Below are 18,310 nucleotides of genomic sequence, written 5' to 3' on the forward strand. Positions count from 1 at the left end.
TAATTAGCAGCTACCAGAATAAATATTTTATTGTCTAGGATGACGGGGATGAGTGTGGTCTCCTTTTATTATCATGTTGCCTCTGCAAGAGGACAGCTAAATGGTCACAAATGATTCACGAATCATTTCAGTGATTTACAAAATGGTTTGAGACATGTGTTTTGCACATTTATAGAGTTTGTCACAATTAAGCTTGTAAGTAATGTTACAAAGCAAAGTGCACACAGACATACACAACAACACAGATCTGGGTCAAGGTATAACCTTAAACACTTGCTCATATTTGCTAATGTACTTTTTGTGGTGTTTTATGCTCACCAAGACTGGCTGATGGGACTTCTCATGACCATCTTAGCCACTATAACTATGCTAACAAAGGTTGTGCATGTTGGCAACAGGACTGGAAAACAATCACAAACATTTTTTTTGGACAGAAGAAATCAAGTGACCTGCCTGATCTATTTGGCACAGGCTTTAAAGAGCTGTATAATAAACTTCAAATTGTTGGCAGGGGATGATAAATTAGTCATGAAATTTGGACTGAAAGGCATGATTGGATGATCTGGAATCTGCCACAAAAACATAATCAAAATCTTATCTCCACTATTGCCAAACGTAACAGACCTAAGAAGCAATGAGAACAAGAATAGTTTTGTCAAATCTTCCATATATGACACTACAGTGATATTGTTTAACAATGCAAGTCTCAAAGACACAGACCAGAGTGTCCAGTTTAGGGAAGAAACCATCAAAGGTCTGGTCACCATAGACAAGACCTCACTCCCTAGCAATCTGAAACTTTGGCGCCCACAGTTTGGTCTGCTACCATGCCTGATGTGGCCTCTGACAGTCTACGAGAATTCCACCACCAAAGTCAAGAAGCTGGAGAGAACAATCAGTTCCTACATAAAGAACTGGCTTGAACTTCCATGTTGCCCCAGCAGTATCAGCTTGTACGCTGGAACTACCTTCACCTTGGTGCACTTCAGAGAGGCTGGATATGACCCTGGCTGAGTCTAAAGACAGTGGGATACAAGCAACTGCTCCCCGTCTGAGGCTGCAGAACAAACAAAATCAGCTCTCAGACACAGAGAGATTGTAGGTCAGGTGCAGCTTGGGGAGAGGTGGTTCGGTCATGTAACAAGCCGTACCACTTGGCACAAAGCAACATCAGCCCAGTGGCAAAAGCTGGTTACTGAGGTCTGCCAGCAAAAGGAGGCAATAGGCCAAACAGAGGAGTTTGGAGCACCACAAACTTACCTGGAGGGTTTTATGGGAGATGGACAGAGGCAGAAATAGCTTCATCATCAGAGCCACCTACAATGTGCTTCCCACTCTCAAGAACTTAAATGTGTGGAGGAAGGAAGGCTCTTGCCAGCACCCTATCTCCCAAAACAACTGACTTCTCTGACACCACCGTCTTCATACCAGAGGAAAAACCTCCAAAGCTTCCAACTACAAGGAGGGAAGCAAACCTTTGGGACACAGTCTGAGACTGGAAGATGCTGGTGGATCTAGACCAGAAGTTCATCTTTCCGCCAGAGATCATGACCACAAATTTTAGGCCAAACCGGGTCTTGTGCTCTACCTCACAGAGGTCCCTATGTTCTGTGCCTTGGGAGGCTGCAGTGAGTGAAACATACAAACAGAAAAGGTTGAAATCCACACACATAGCACTGAAACTGGGTTGCAGAGGTTTTGTGGCAAAATCAACCACTGAACCCCCTGAAAGAGATAGGAGTTTGAGGGCTGGCCCTGCAACAAGCCACCAGATCATTGTTGGTGGCCATTGAGTGTAGCAGCAGCTAGCTGTGGCTGAAGAGAAAGAGTTTAATCTGGGCTGTAAGGGAACCTATAGGGAGGGGTAAAAACAAAGTGGGGCATACCTGGGACTGCTGTTGAATGACACTTTGGAGGTGTTAAGGGCTTATCAATGAAACATCAGTGAATGAGGGTGATTACTCTTACTGACACTCAAGAAATTAAAGGAATGCGGATCATTGTAAGGGATCGTTACAAAGAGTAACTAGAGAGAAGAAGGTTATTTGACCAAAACTAAAGAAGCCTTTAATTCAGCTTTGTGTGAGCAAACAATGCATTTCAGCTCCATTTGTCTGTCACATGATGAAACACAGATTATACCTTCAGGAACTACGAGTGCTTCGATACAGACTTACACTGATCATCACACACTTTCATCACATTTACACTTCATGCACCAGATGTGAAGACATCTCCAACGAACTCCTTCATCCCTTTATGTGGAAGAGCATAATCACCACCGTCATGTAACTAATGCAGAAGGCCGAGCTTTGAATTCTAGTGAGTCATTAAGCTAACACACAAGACTGAACCCAAATGACTCAACATCCCTTAATAATATTAGTGTGGGGAAACTGAAAGTGTGTGTGAGAGAGGGGGGTGGGGTTTTGTTTCCTTGTGTAAAACGTAATTATTCAATGATATGTAATTTAGCTTTAGCCATAATGTAACCTTTACATTAATTCTCATAAAGTTTATTTGAATTTGAATTTGAATTTGAGAAGGACATGTGATATACATCTAGTGCAAACCAGATGTATATCACATCTTTATAGTTCCCTGTTGAAGATACTTCCTGAAACAATTTGTCACAGTTGTCTGGAGTCCATTTCTTGCTTCGAGTTAAATCAAGCCAGACAGTAGGAGCTTGATTAGGGTTCAGATTTACATTCACTGTGGGACTGTGGTAAAATTACATCATTTAGGACAGTGAAAACGAAACACACAAAATTCATGACTAAATGAATTAAATGTACTGATGGATTTAATGTCTAAAAAGAGACAATGCTCATGTCTTTTGAAAGATGGAGCCCCATTGGGTCGACCATAAGTTGAAATGATGGTGAAGGATGACTCATCTGACCCAATAACTTTTTTTGCACATCTATATTGAACAATGCCTACGGTTTTTGCATGACTGAACTCTCAGACCCCATGTATACTTATCATTTCAAATCAAGGTTAGTCCCACACCAGCCCACAGGGTTTGTTGGCACTTTAGGGCCTGAATTACAACAACAGCAGTTTCACAAGCTGGCTAACAAGAATCCACAAACCAACACAAACACATAGATGACTCATACGAATTGACTACAAGGTGTTTTATCATCTCACTTGTGCTGCTCCCTCACACCCTCAGATCATTTAGTGTGTGGATGTAAAATATGTGCTGAATTTGCTGCAGTGGCTTATTCCTATCACAGGGAGACTCACAGCTGGTTGTACAATCTCACTGTAATTTAAGCTGACATTATCACAGGGGACAGACCCTATAGAGGCTACTATAGAGGCCACTGCTTTTTTTATGCAAAGATAGAAAATGCACATAGAAACAGGTGAATGGAAACCCACCTCGTGTGGCAGGTGACACACTGTTCTTGCTAACACAGTCTGAACATGTTCTGGGTTTATACACTCTATCTTAAAGAAAAGTTGTACTTCTGCTTTCCATTTTTTTTTAATTACACTAAAGCATGGAAATTATCGTCATCATACATATGCTTTCAACTATAATTTCTAATGTATTTATTGATGTCTTTCTAAATTATCTAAATGATATCACTGTTTCAAACAGTAACCAAATGAGCAGAGTTTGTGGCTGGGACCCCTACTATCAGTGTCCCAGCCACAGGCCTTTAACAGCAGGAAGAGCACAGGTGTCTTTAATAACATTAATGGTGGATGCATTTAATTGAACTTAATAAGTGGCAGGATTTTCTGGCATGGTTTAATGAGCCACCGCAATGGAATGAAATCATCATTAATGTTATTAATCACACCTGTGATTTTCCTGCTCTCACAAGTCAAAATGTTTGCTGTGAAAAACATTTTGCTAGGACATTTTTTACTTATTTGTTTAGGTTTTTCTTTCATTTGCAAGAATGAAAGGGTGATGTAGGTGAGAAATTCCAAGTCAACAGACAGGTTAGCAGTATTACTTCATTTACCTCCTGCGGTACAGAGGTGCGTTGACAAGGATGACCGCCTGACCTCAGTTCATTCTGGCTTGTAGTTGTTGCAACAAAAAGCAACAAAACACTGCATTTTCTTGTCTTCACAGCAGGAGACTGTCATACTAAATACTGATCTCCCCTCTCTCCTTGTCAACAGACAATAAAAATGTCAGCTAAACCAAAAGGGTAGTCTCTGACAGCCTTGTCTCCACAGCCTTTGCACTCTGCACAAATCCCTTTTACGCTGACTGCCGAAGTGCCATTCCTGAGCAGTGAGCTAGTCCATTATGATGCAGAGGAAATAATAGCTCCCACGTTGCACCTAAAAATTCATCAATCATGCTCTAATGTCAACTGTGTCGATTTAATTATTGTTTGTATGTTTTTACATAATTTGCATGTTTCCATCCTTGATTGTGCGAGATTCACTGAATGAGCTGCTTAAAATGAGAGACAGTTATGTTTGCAGCATTTGACCTAAATTGCCCTTCCAACAGCACAGAGCACATGTTTTTCTGTTTGCAACAAGCAAGGAGTAGAGGGTTGGCAGCCAGATGGGGGATTGCGCCAGTGGTGCTGCTCACAGCCCAGTCACCGTCAACCATCAAACATAGAAACAACACACACACTGGGTTTGTCTTAAGACACAAAGTGTTAAAAACATTCACACTTCATCTTTCTTGACTCCAACCTCTAATAACAAACATGTGTATCTTAGATGGAGGAAAATGTTTATTTTACATTTGTGAATTCTTGTCAATCAGGATCAGGGATTGAGGAATGTGCAGTTTTGAATTCCTATTAAATTGCAATTGTTTAAAAAAAAGAGAGAGAGAGAGAGAGAGAGAGAGACTGTGGTCTTGTGCATGTTCAGTTAATGTTGGTAATGTTGCGTTGTCTTATTTTTATGTGTTCTCTCAGATTCTCTCACCACAAAATGTTTTGTTGTACAACACAGTAACCACCTTCACTTAGGGTTGTGTGTATGAATCTACTGACAGCAGGCTATTATGATTTCAGCAACAAAACCTTTGTCATAACAAGTGGCATTAATATATGTGCAGCTGTTGGTTGGGTGGTTTCGATGTGGCACAGTACATTTGTGGTCTCGGGAAAAGAGCAATATGCCAACTCCTGCCCACTTACAGTAGTAAGAGAAGCATCTTTAAAAAATTACTTCCGCAAGACGATTCTTCATAGCAGGCAGCTGTTTTTGTACACAATTGTACACTACCTGCTCAGCACCAACCGACTGACACACACACAACTAGCAACTAACTAATGACCCTAACAGAGTATTTAGCATGTGGTTGGGTGGACAAAAACAGAGATAAAAGAAGAGCGAATATTGGATTTATATTCACAAGATGACCAAAAATACCATTCTAAATATATGATAATAATGCTCTATACAGTGTATAAATTTCCGCTAAGCTAACACGGCATGATAATAAAAAAGAACTTTTTAATGCCATCACCATAAGTCATAGTAGTATCACAGTCATTTATATAGAAGTACATTTATTTTGAGTGTAAAATCACATAGTGTAAGAAGATGGAGATTTAATTAATCTGTACTGCATTCTGATTACACTTTTTTAATGCAAACCATGTGCTTGAATAATCCACCAAAGTCTGCCACTACATCCCTGATTTGTCCACATCAAAGGAAAAATGATTTATAATGTGTATAGCATACACATCTTTCCCTTCATTCACACACTCAGTCATGTACAATATTTGCACAGGCACATCCACACAGAGCAGATTGCTTTGCTGAGAAGATATGTCTTTTTTAAGCTTTGCTTATCCAGAGAGACCTGCTGCTTCAGGCAGTTTCTCCTCTTTTTAGCATTATTCTCATTCTGGTGTCTTGTGTTTTCCATTTGCCTCCATTCTGCAGCATTGGATGAGGAACATATTTGTTATTTGGCTCAGCTGTGCCGAATCCACAACCAAAAACCTGCAATTTTGCAATCAGGAAACATGAACTCATTTTTCATAGTGACAGCATAAGACAATGGCACTTCAAAGGTTGTTGAACCTGAAGAACACTAAATTGTATGTTTGACAAGCGAAGTGAAATTGTCCAAGTGACGGCAATATTAAGCATGAAGCCAGTTTCATGTGAAGTACACTTATTGGCAGGTGCATGTGAAATCTGTTCAGAACATCTAGACTTGGCATATTTTACTGTGTTGTTTTGAAGTCTTGAAGATGGTCAGAAATACTAACTAGGTGACCTTTACTGGAGATCCTATTGTATTTCCATCCTACACAGTCTTACTAGGAGCTGTCAGTCAAGCACAGTATGTACATACATGCACAGTCATGGTAAGAGGTCTGATCAGTCTCAGTAACTGAAAACACTTGTGTGGAAGTACAAGGCCTTTAATAATTTTTTCCATACTATATTAACTCTCCTTCAAATTGGCAGATGAACACACATTTTTATGACTGTGCAGGGCCTGAGATATTAAAGGTCTAGCTGGTTTTAAGCATTTTAGCAGACTTTCACTCCACTTTCACTGACCTTTGGCTACAAGTCTATCGACATCTAAACTGGAAGCGTAAGAGGTTGAATCAGCACTGGAAACACATCAACAACACATCAACCGTCTGTGAACACAGGACTAAACCCAGTCACAGGTTTGATTAGGAAGGAGTCAAAATCATCAACTAGGAGAGAGTGGATGGCTGGAAAAGATCATGGAGGACATTCACACTCAAGGCCAGTGACCATTTGTGAAAGTATTAATTCATTCCAGTAAAAGCTGCTCTCCAAACACATATACCACACTTCTTTTTTCTGTGCATGGTTAATATCCTTCTCAAGCCAGGCCTGGCACACTCTTAGTTCACATAAATGAAATAATAATAGAAATCAGCTTTGTTACAGTTCAGGCAGGTACAAAAGCCTTTTTAGTGTTGCATGTTTCCATCCAGGGTGGCATGGTTGTGCAGTGGTTAGCACTGATACTAGCTTGGTGCACTCATTTGAATTGGGAAGTTAAAATTTACCAGTTCCTAGTTGGAAATTTCAACTAGGACTCCCCCTGAAATTAGATTTCCAGCTCAAAAAGTCAGAATAAACTAACCAACCTCTACCTGAAACTCCAAGGTGGGTGTTCTGTGCATCAACAATAATGAAAGCTGTAGTAATATACCATTTACTAGCACTTCTGTCTTATTTTTGGCACATTAAATCAATTCTACACATAGCACTAGTCAACTTCTATATGTGGACATGTTGCTACAGTGTTTGTATGCACAAAATACTGCATAATGTGTTGTTATAAACTGGTAGCCTATTGCTAACATTGGCTAACAATTGCTAACCTGGCTAGAGCAAACTGACCAACTGGTTCTCTGACCTGCTGTACTGGATCGTAGTCAAGATGTGAGTTGACTCTGGCCTCCACTTCCTAGGTAAATGGAACACAGCAACACACCCTAATTTCTATGCCCAAACTTTCAACAGTTGAGTTGCTTTGTGAGTAATATAGGTGCCAGAATTTAATAAAGAAAAGTAATATGTGGAATAAGAAAAGATGGCACATCTGGTTCTGCTGCATCAATTTTGATACTTTTTAAACTATCCATCACAAGTCCAATGTGTTACAGAACTACAATGTTAAATTGAGAACATGGCCTGCAGGTTTGACTTGGATATTACTACAAACCTTTACACAATGTAGCTCTGTCAGAGAGAACTTGATGCTAGCCAGGTGTTACTCATGTAATTACTATTTTAAGAAAGACTACCAAGCTTCCATTCATGATTGATGCTAAAACTGTTCAATCATCTCCACACCACCTAATTGGTGAAGGCATTTCATAATCTCATCAACTAGGGGTTTTATTAAGCTGTCAAACTCCCTTCCTGTTTCCTGCAGCAGCTTGCTAATGACACCACATTAGATCCCCCCACTGCAGTTGTATCCAACTATAAGCTCTGTTTCTTTGTGTGGCCAGAAGGTCTATATTCAATACATGTGTTAACTGACTCAATGACATGTCAATTTACAGTCTTCTCTCAGATCAACTTATAGTAAAGATTAAGAGAAAGAGACTGAGAGGACAGAGAGATAAAGAGGCTGTAAAAGATAAAATGAAGAGAGCAAGAATTTTGAGTATTCAGAGGGATCTATTTTATCTATTAGTGGGATTTTCTTTAACCAGAAACACATGGAGGGAAAGTCTTGCATGGATATCAACAGCAGGACAGTGATAAGTAATTTTGTGGTTGTGAAATAAGTGCGGTAGATACTCCATTTTATGTCTATATGCTTGTGAAGCACCAAGTCAGCAAATAAAAGAACACATCTCCTGTTTTCACACAATTTAAAATGTGTTGTGTCTAGCCCAGGATTTTATCGGTCAATTGAAAGCCATTGGGGGTGTCCATTTATCTGACCCTCACAAGTGAAAATATTTTCAACATCCTTGATTACAGAAATGGGTTTTGCTGTGGCCAAAATAAGAGAAGACCTCTCTCTTTGACAAAGTTTATACAGTGCCCTTGAGTAACACCTTGAGGAAGTGAAATTTTCAACTTGGACAAGAAACTCAGGAAGAAAGAGGCACGTTCATAGGAAGACAACCACATCCTCCCAGAATTAATTAATTATATTGTCTTTCAAAAGAAAAATATCACCAAGAGTTCAGGAGGAATGAGACAATCAGAGTGTTGAAACCAGTGACCACCACTCTATCCGTGAGGCTTACCACATGTGATTTATTTTAAATCACATGAACATGACTCATTGACTTACACATAGTTGACAACATAGTTTCACATGTGACTGTACCAAGGTCTGGAAAGTTTGTACAACTGCATGAGGAGAGAAAGTGGGTTAAAGAAGGTTATACTCCTGGACACAATGTCATACAATGTCATGTTATGGTCAAAACTGAGTGCACAAGACATGTGGACGAGGATGATGTGCAGAAAAGATTTTTCTAATATTTATAACAGCAGTCAGAATCTAGACAACCCACTGAACTGAATGACATGCAAAGAGCCAAAGTAAACTGTTAAACAGCTATTCTTCTGCCTTAAGTTACCTGCTTGCCAGACCATTTACAAGAATACTGACAATTATGAAAACGTTCCTTTCTCACTTCCTTTCTTCATTCCTTTGCCCATTCAGATTATTACTTTATATTTTTTTGAGTCAGACTGACTGCACAGCTATCCTCACTAAAACAACTATTTTACCTCAGAATAAAAGCTTCAGAATCATTTTGATGGTACACTGACTTAAAATATGGAGCATGTTGCCTCTTTCATTCTTCTCCTCTTTCCTTCAGTCTCTGGCCTGAATGCCTGTTCTTGCACTATGTAACGTGGGTTAATTGGGTACAATTTCCCACCAGAATGGCCTAATGAGTGATAGTCAGTGGCTTAAACTGTCACAATGAGGCCCAACTAGTTCAAGAGTAATGCTAAACTGTAGTTAAAAAGACTTGGAAGTCATTCAAAACCAGCATTTATCTACTCTATCCAATGAGGAAACTGTAAAAATATCAAGAATTCAACATCAACAGCACCTCCAGGTTCCAGAATAATAATTTGTAACACACCATAATGTGGAATAGCAATCAAATAAAGTCTATACTGCATAATCGTCAACCTGAAGTGCTCCTGCCCTCATTACAAGTCATTGTAGTCGTTTATCACCTAAGATTTTTAATGAGTTAAGAGATCTGATGTCACCCAGGCAGGTGATCTGCTCAACAGACACAGCCCATTAACTGCATTTTATGGATGTATATTGAATATGTAGATTTTCTATCTTGGCACTTCCCTTTTCCATCTATATGGAAAGATTTCAAGAGTCAGATCAAGCTAAAATGCTGGATAACTGTTTGTTATTGTGGATAAGAGTCAAGCCAGTTCTCATAGGAATAGCCCAATATCACAAATCACAAATTTGCCTCAAGGGGCTTAACAATCTGTACAGCATTCCAACACTGTCTTGTATTAGATCCTGAATCCGATAAGGAAAAACTTCCCCAAAAAATTAGAGAAACCTCAGGAAGGACAACTGAGAGGTATTCGTCTTTCAATATGATCTGGGAGACCATCATGCAACAGACAGGACCTGAGCCACACAATCTCCTCTCCACCATGAACCCCTAGAAGGAGGACAGACTACACAAATATACAAGAGGCAAAACCAAGCACATCATTCACACGTCTAGGAGAACGAAACAAACACACAGAGGGAGAGTCTGACACGGAGGACGCTTGTGTGCTTGAGGGAATAAACAAGTGGAGGGCTGGAGAGACGCAGTGGTCATCAGAGAGTTTACAGTAACCTCGCCTGCAGGACAACATGGACTGTGCTGTGCGCGCTAGGTTTTAATGGATTAACTGAGACTGAGACTGACCTGCCAGTGGGAGAGCGGTAACAGGTGCCAGGCCTGAAGTAATCAAAGAATAAGCTACTGACTGAAAGTTAAGGCATAAAGATGAGTGGCTCAACAGAGTCAGACAGTATGGTGTCAGCAGGGAGGTTGTTTCAGAGAAGGGGGCATGATAGAAACACACTCCAGCAGCCTGCTGTCTTCTCTTTAACTCTGTGGACAGACAGGAGCCCGGCATTCTGAGAGTGGAGACCAGAAGACTGTACAAATATGAATAACATTTGTATGATTTTAATGTGCAGTGATTGCAGAATGACGCCCCCTGCTGAAACTACTGCCTCTAAATACTTAATGTCTCAGTAAATTCAAGAAATGTTTATCCAATCTGTTATCCATTATAATATTTGATGAATGACAGATGATTTGCAGTTCAGATTCTGCAAAAATAAATAAAATGTCCCTTTTCAGAGGGAAATTCATACATCAGTCTAAAATGGTTAAGTGCACTTCTCATTGTGCCTTAATTAAATGTTATTACAAGTTTTGTATCTGTTACATTATAACGTTGCAGTTCAGCTTTTATGGCAATAGTAATCATAAACTTAATTGTTTTATGAAGGAAAACTGCATTAACTTTAGTCCTCCACAGTTATGTCAGAGGTCATAAACGGGCTAAGAATTTGGATTGTCAAGCGGTTGTCTTCCTCCTCTTCTCCGACCTAGTGGAACCTACCTGGCCCGTAACCTGACCAAACTGCAATGGTTACCTAGCAGCAAACATCAGAGATCACCTGCATAAATGTAAACAGCCCTGGCTCACAGCTTTACAGTGTCATTGGATTTCTCATAACACTTCCAGAAGGAGAAAGTTAAATCCATCCTCTCAAAAACAAGACAACTCATCCTGGCGTGAATCACCAGAGAAACCAAATATCGTCCATACTTTTTGTCATCATTTTTGGTCGATAAAATTCATCTGCATCCGAGGCATAACCACAAAAAAAAAAAAACATTTCTCCTGAGCAAACACAGAGCTCAGTCTGTTCAGAGGAGAGGTTTTGGAGCTGGGTGACAGTGCGCGCTGTCCTTTCAGCACCAAGGTCTTACTTTACGCACGGCGGCCACAGGAGTTACGTGACAGAGTCATGCAGTGAAAACACCTAAGTCCAAGTCGTTGTAACAGGTAGCCCGCACAGATCAGATAATGGCGAAAAGGGGCAAAAAATATGTGAGAAATATTTGTGGCAATTTCAGGAGGACTCAAAGGTTACACTTTTTGCACCTTTGCTTTAATGAAATTATATGTTTTGAGTTGTGAGGCTGCATTAATATATCCCTATAGATTTGAAACACTCATACTATAGTAAACTAAAGGTTTCTCAAGCCTGGCCAGTCAGGGAGATTTGCGGGGTGGGCTGGAGGGGGGCAATGGGAGCCAATTACACGCCCTGACTTAAAGAAAGCTGTACCAACCGCAGTAGACTAGTACAGACTAACCTCCAAGGAGGAGAAACCATCTGTAAACCTCAGTTGTGCTGTGCAGTCGGATGCTCTGACAGAAACTACAGGGCAATAAGTTTTCAAAGCGTGCGTAATTAATTTTCAAAGAATCATCCTTAAACGTAATTGCGTTTCAATTCCCTTGATGGATGTCAAGCGCGCAATGGCTCTAAATGAGGTCACGAGAATCTCAAAAACGATAAGGGAGCATTTCCACTAAGATGCCGGTATCTGCGCTCTATGCTGGGCTGATTGGGAATTTCAGTGGAAGTATTAGTAAGAAAGGAAGGCTTCCTGTAACCGCGTATCGCACAGATAAATGGAGAAACGGAAAGGAGGGGGGCGCAGAAAACTTCACGCAGCGTTCAAGTGATGGTCAGTCAACTCGTGTGGACTTTCCGCTTATTATTATTATTGATCATATTAATATCGCAGACACGGCGGAGTAAAGTCACAAGGGACAGGTCACCACGTTGGCGAGACAGCATAAAAAGTGAGGTTTACTTTCGTGGAGGGAGGGAGTCGAGAAGACTGATAACTGCAAACTCCAGGACGAGGACGCACAGCGAGGACTTGGAGCCCCGGATCCTTCTTGCTGTTCGTCCACTTTCTCTCCCTACCACAGTCGGCCTGTGTTCAGGGGATGAACGCGGATGCTCAGCGAGTACTCATATGACTTCAGAAGCTTTGATTTTTTTTTTTCTCCTCCAGCAAAAGAGCAAGATTTTAAGAGGACATATTCCGGACCGGATAGAAGCAGGAGTCCTTAACGAAAGTTGCGCACAGTTCTTCATTTCCATTTCCATCACTGCTGGAAGCACAGGACTTTTGAGGAGCATTTGAAGACGCCTGACGGTAATGATATACTTCATTTTGATCAGATAAAACATCATTTCTTCTTAAAAACGTCTTGCTGCTCGTGTTGACATCGACTTGCCTGGCTGTGATAAAGTGTAAAGAATCTTCAGGTGTCTTTCGCAGAAGAAAACTCACCGAACATGTAGACAACTCTACCTACATTAAAAAATAACTCAGCCACATGTGCCTTGTCGCCAAGGCATTATAGCTTTCTACCAAACCTATACTTACGCTAGTGGTGTGACCAAAATAGCTGTAGCCATTAACAAGAAAAAACAACAAGTTTGGCATACATATAGAAGCTCATTTGAAAAGTTAACAACTTGCTGTTGTTGCACAAAGTGCGCACACTGCACCGAGATTCTCATGCTCTGTGTGCGTGTGCACTTGCCAAATGTGATTTTTCTAAACCAGAGATGAAGGAAATGTGTTTGTCTGATCTTGGTGTTTATTGTGACTTTGACAGTATCAGTCAGCGGTTAAAATGCTGCTCGCTGTGTTCTCAGCGGGTGTGATGGGGATCTGGGTCATTTAAAAGTAAATTATATGAGAAGCACATTGGTTTGACATTTCTCCTGGATCTCTCCTGCAGGTGTCCGGTTTAACTTTTTGTCCCCAGAGGCGTTGGACAAGGAGTTCGCTTTTTTTTTTCCCTCCTCCTCCTCTCCCTACATCTCCCTCTCTTACTCTCTCACTGCACGGGAGCTATGAACGGACTGCGTAAGCACTTCACTATGGGACTGGTGCTACTGATGTGCACGCTTACCGGCCACTGCGGCGAGAGCGCGCCGTCGTCGTCGGCGGCTCCGTCGGCGGCCGCGACCGGCAGGAACGCGCAGCAGCAGCAGCATGAGCAGGAGCAGCAGCAGGACTTGTGGAGGATGGTGGACATCGTTAAACATGTGGAGGAGAGCCGGGCTCGACACAGCGCGAAAACGGAAGCCCCGTTAACGTCGCGGGTGAGGACGTCTCCGGCGGAGCCAAAGGATTTACGCAACTTGAAAGCAGACAGGGGAGATCAGGCTGTCGGTGAGTGGCGGCTCGTCGCCAGGGCGGGACCCTTGTGTTGGATCTCATGAGGATGGAGGTGGAGGAGGTGTTAAGACGGATGTAGCCTGCTGGAATATGTTTTAAATCCATTTCACAAAGACATTATAGACTGATAGAAGGGGAGATAGAGTTAAAGGGTTGTTGCAACATTTCCTTACACGCATCAAGACCTAGAAAGACGGCACCAAAACTATCTACATGATCAGATATTACTTTACATTTAGGTGAACTGACCCTTTATGCAGTTTCATCAATAGTAGTCTATTTGTTTTGGATACTTGCCTTCATTTATGAAAAAAAATCCTTGATTTAGCTGATGTGATGGATGATCAGAAAATCAATGTTACTAGGCCTTCTCTCATTCTGACACTTTCCCGTCTTGTCTCTTTCCACAGTTGTTTTCCCCAGAGATCTCAGAAAGAAGGAGAAGTTCCTGAAACATATAACAGGTAAGGCATCGCTGCAAACTACTGTGCTACTGGTGCTTAAGTTGTTTTTGTGTCAGGTGTGAGAAAGTGAAGGAGACCCTGTCATAGGACTGAGGTGTGAAAAGTGAATGACAGTCTTAGATAATGGCTGTAAAGCAGATGTTAGTGCAGGTGGCTGCGGAGCTGAAGATGATCTTAAAGCCATTTCTCGTTTCTCGTTTCTTTCAGGTCCACTCTACTTCAGCCCTAAGTGCAGGAAGCAAGTGTACAGGGTGTACCACCACACCAGAGACTGCACGATACCTGCATGTAAGCTGCGACTACACTGGCCCTCTTTACAGTATGAGGAATGATTCTGTTGATCCAGTGTCAACACACTGTTTGAAAAGCAACCACTCATTGTTTCTCCATTTCTTCTTCTCTTCTCAGACTTCAAAAGATGTGCGCGGCTTCTCACGCGGCTAGCCGGCAGCCTGCAGTGCACAGAGGGGTAGCACACACAAGGTACTATGAGTATAATGTATTCAACTCTAATTCAAACATAAATGTCTTATGCTGTTGAATTGCTGCATGTAGAAAACAGAGTAGCCAGGCCAGCGCACATGATGTTTGTGTGTGAGTAATACATGTCATTTGTTAAATAATTCAAGTTTCAAAGTTTCATGTGACAAGGTGGCAGTGGCAGAGGAAGCATTCAGATCATTCACTCATGTGAGACTAACAATATCAGGCTGTAAAAATAAGATGTTACATCCTAACTACCATCACTTTATAAAGATGCACTGTTAAAAATGTAATTACCCAGGGGTGTACAAATGAGTTAAAGATAGTTTGACCAGCTACAGCAATAAAATGCTATTTACGCACTGATGGACCAATAATAACCCAATATTATACATAATAACATAATACTACAAAAGAGGCCTTTCCACATATTTAGTACTATATTGACTCTACATACTTCTACTTAACTAATTTTTTTTGACATACTTTTTCTTGTAATGGTGTATTTTTATAGTGTGGTATTTACATCTTTAAAAGATGTAAATACCATTTGTGCAAATAAGAGTTTAAGTTCACAGAGTAAAGATCATGTTTTTCTGGAGACACTGAGGCAATTGTTCACAGTGGTGATAGGCGTGCTGTGTCGATACACACACACCCTAGCAGCGGCACAGTGAGAGCAGCAGATCTGCGGCAAATCAAGTTTCTTGATTTACTGTTCACGATTCTTTTTGGGGAGGAAAGAATTTGTCAGGTGTTGCCAAGTTGGAAACAGTGCTGAATTTCACTTCCTCTTTATTGCAGGTCAAAGCCAAACACAAGTTCTCCAGAAAAAAAAGACAACTTGGGAAAAAAGTGCCTTGGACAGTAAGAGGGAAGCCTAAAACACTCCGACCATCCCCGACTGATATTAGGCACAGCATTGTCCTTCAAAGAGGTCTGTTCTGCTAAGGCATGGATTACTGCCACCCACCACTCTGGCTGGGCCTCGATGGTTAGCTGTCACCACGAGGGAGCAACCAGGCAACAAAACCAGACCAAGATAAAGATGGTGAAACTGAAGAGAGGAGAAGGAAAAAGAAACAAGTGGCCGAGAGAAACAAACACAGGGACTTTTTTAATTCCCTGCTGGCATCCAAAAAGATGTTGCTAAACCAGAAAAAAGGGATTGCATATTTTTATTTTGTTCATTTCTTTTAAGAAAAGAGCAAAATCCAAATGTACTATTTTGAGTATGACTGGCCTTCTGCGATTGGTCCGCTCTGTATGAGTGTTCTGGGTTGAGCCCATCCCTTCTACTACTGCACTACCTATTACGCAGACGAAAAAGCTCTCACAGACCCCCGGCTGGCAGTCACGACATAATTTCACCCACTTGTGCTCACACTGAGAAAAGAACTGTGATTAAATTATTAATTGCATGAACATTTCTCTGAGAGACATGTTTAAAAACGAAGTGGCGGTTGTAAGTCACATCCCTCCTGTGGATCTTGGTATAACGTGGTACAGTCTATATTTATATATTTGAAGTGTCACAAGGTTCCACTGTACATAATGTAGGCCATGACCATTAAAACCAGGAGAAACATGTACATACTGTAAAACAAAGCATAAGAGGAATCCGCCTATCTACCATAAATTAAAGTGACTAGCATTTATCAAATGGGTGTTAAATGCATATATATGTATATAAATATATATATTTAAAAATTAAATATATTTAAATAAATTATAAGATTGGTACAAATATGAATGGTCTTTGTTGTCTCGTGCACTACTCTGTTTTTACATTCCTGTCCTGTAATGAAGAAATCTCTCCGAATGAGCACATGACTGGATCGAGTCCTGAGACTACAGATTCAGCAGACTTCCCACTGTTTTTATAGACTGTTTAAAAAGGTCAACTCAGAGAGAGTGAAGCGTTTTTTTGTTTAAAATAGGAGTTGTTGCAAAATCGCTTTTTGCTTGAACTCTTACCAGAATGTGAGTGTGAATATTTCAGTCATGAAAATATGCAGATTTGGAGAGAAGTCGCTTTTAAAGGGTCAGTTCACCAGTGTATTCTGTGGATTATCCAAGACAGTGACTAATGGGAAAACTTGGTTAAATAAGATGTTGTTCTCAGTGATTTGAGTGAAATGACCCTTTATTACATCTTCCTTTTTTGGTTTTTTTCCTAATTTTTGAAACCCAATTCAGACATTTCTGTAGAATGTCCTGCATATAATTTTTTTAGAGCTGTGAGTACCACAAATGAAATTCCATTCATTTTTATTGTATTGGAGCGGAGGCAGAAACGTCAGTCTGCATCACCACACCGCTAGATGCACCTCCGGTATAGTGAATATTTCATAGAGCAAGTATTTGATTAGAAAAACAGTTTGTTTGGGTTAAATAACAAGAAAACATTCATGCTGCTTGGCTGACCTTTAAAGGAACAGTTTTGCATTTTGAAAGATATGCTGATTCAATTTCTTTCAGAGAGTTAGACAAAGATTGATGCCTTACTCCTTCCTGTACACTAATAAGAAGCTATATCCAGCTGCAATATAGCTTAGCTTAGCACAGAGACTAGGAATGGGGGAAAAGAGCTGGTCTCTGTTCAAAAGTAACAAAGGCTGAGGTTGAATAGTGGTTTTGCTTAGGAGTTCCTAATAGAGTGAAGTGACCCATAAGTATCTGAATGGCAGCCATGATAAGAGCTGATCAAATTCTCTAGATTGTAAGGAAAGGAGCTTCAGTGCTTCCTCTCTTAACTCCTTTAGCAAACAGTACACTATGAATCATCCTGTACAAAAGGAACCACCACAATTCCTTGTGATGGCAACATCTCCAGCAACTGCTGTCTAGTACATTGCATAATTATGTTGCCTAGTGTAAGCACAGTCAAATTCTCCCACCACCATGGTTGTCTTTTCAGAAGTCTTTATCAGTTCTTCTTTCCTCACCCTCATGACATTTTCCATTAAGGTCAAGGAAGAGTAGTTAGAAAGTTTTTTGACTATTTTTGACAGCCATAGTCAGCACCTCCAAGGCTCACTAATTACACATTATATCTTGGTGAGTGTATTTGTATAGGTTGTTTGGCATGTAAAGTAGCTCCTAGCATTTCTCATGTTGCCTGGCATTTGGGAATTACTTTGCCTGGTGTGCTTTGTTTCAACACCAAACAAAAGACAAATTGCACCATAATATGTTCAAAAGTCTCCCCGAGCCCTTTTTGAAACCAAATTGAGTCAAGGTCTGTCTCACAGATCCTTCACAGTCATGGCCCTAATGCTAGCACAGATAGACAGACATGGAAACCACCCTAAAAAACACAATACTTCAACAACTGGAAACCCTCCAGTCACCATTTGGTCCATCTTTCCTTTAACTCCACCCTCATTTAATGTTTTACAGGCCCCTTTCAATGTTCTCACTGCAGTGTGGTGAAATTACAACTCTACTGTGTGAAAGCAAATCACAAGGAATGGTAATTTGGATTGGCACTGATGAGTGTAGAACTACCACATTTTAAGCGGTGATTAGTTCACAGCAGAATAATCAAGTATCTGTAAATAGCAGGAACATTCCTCATGTCTCCTATTTGTTGGAATATCT

At 40.7% G+C, this 18,310-nt stretch overlaps 1 protein-coding gene across 1 annotated transcript; it reads left to right on the forward strand.

The window, feature by feature from the left end:
* Positions 1-10,935: 10,935 nt before the first annotated feature.
* On the forward strand, positions 10,936-16,460 carry LOC108895664 (ALK and LTK ligand 2). The gene is made up of 6 exons (XM_051071869.1): positions 10,936-12,722; positions 13,318-13,754; positions 14,171-14,224; positions 14,432-14,512; positions 14,633-14,707; positions 15,512-16,460. Exons 2-5 carry the CDS (start codon positions 13,433-13,435, stop codon positions 14,695-14,697), a joined length of 522 nt encoding a protein of 173 aa, XP_050927826.1. The 5' UTR covers positions 10,936-12,722; positions 13,318-13,432; the 3' UTR covers positions 14,698-14,707; positions 15,512-16,460.
* The last annotated feature ends 1,850 nt before the right edge of the window (positions 16,461-18,310 follow it).

Source organism: Lates calcarifer, linkage group LG7_1 (assembly GCF_001640805.2).
Source record: "Lates calcarifer isolate ASB-BC8 linkage group LG7_1, TLL_Latcal_v3, whole genome shotgun sequence".
Taxonomy (NCBI): domain Eukaryota; kingdom Metazoa; phylum Chordata; class Actinopteri; family Centropomidae; genus Lates; species Lates calcarifer.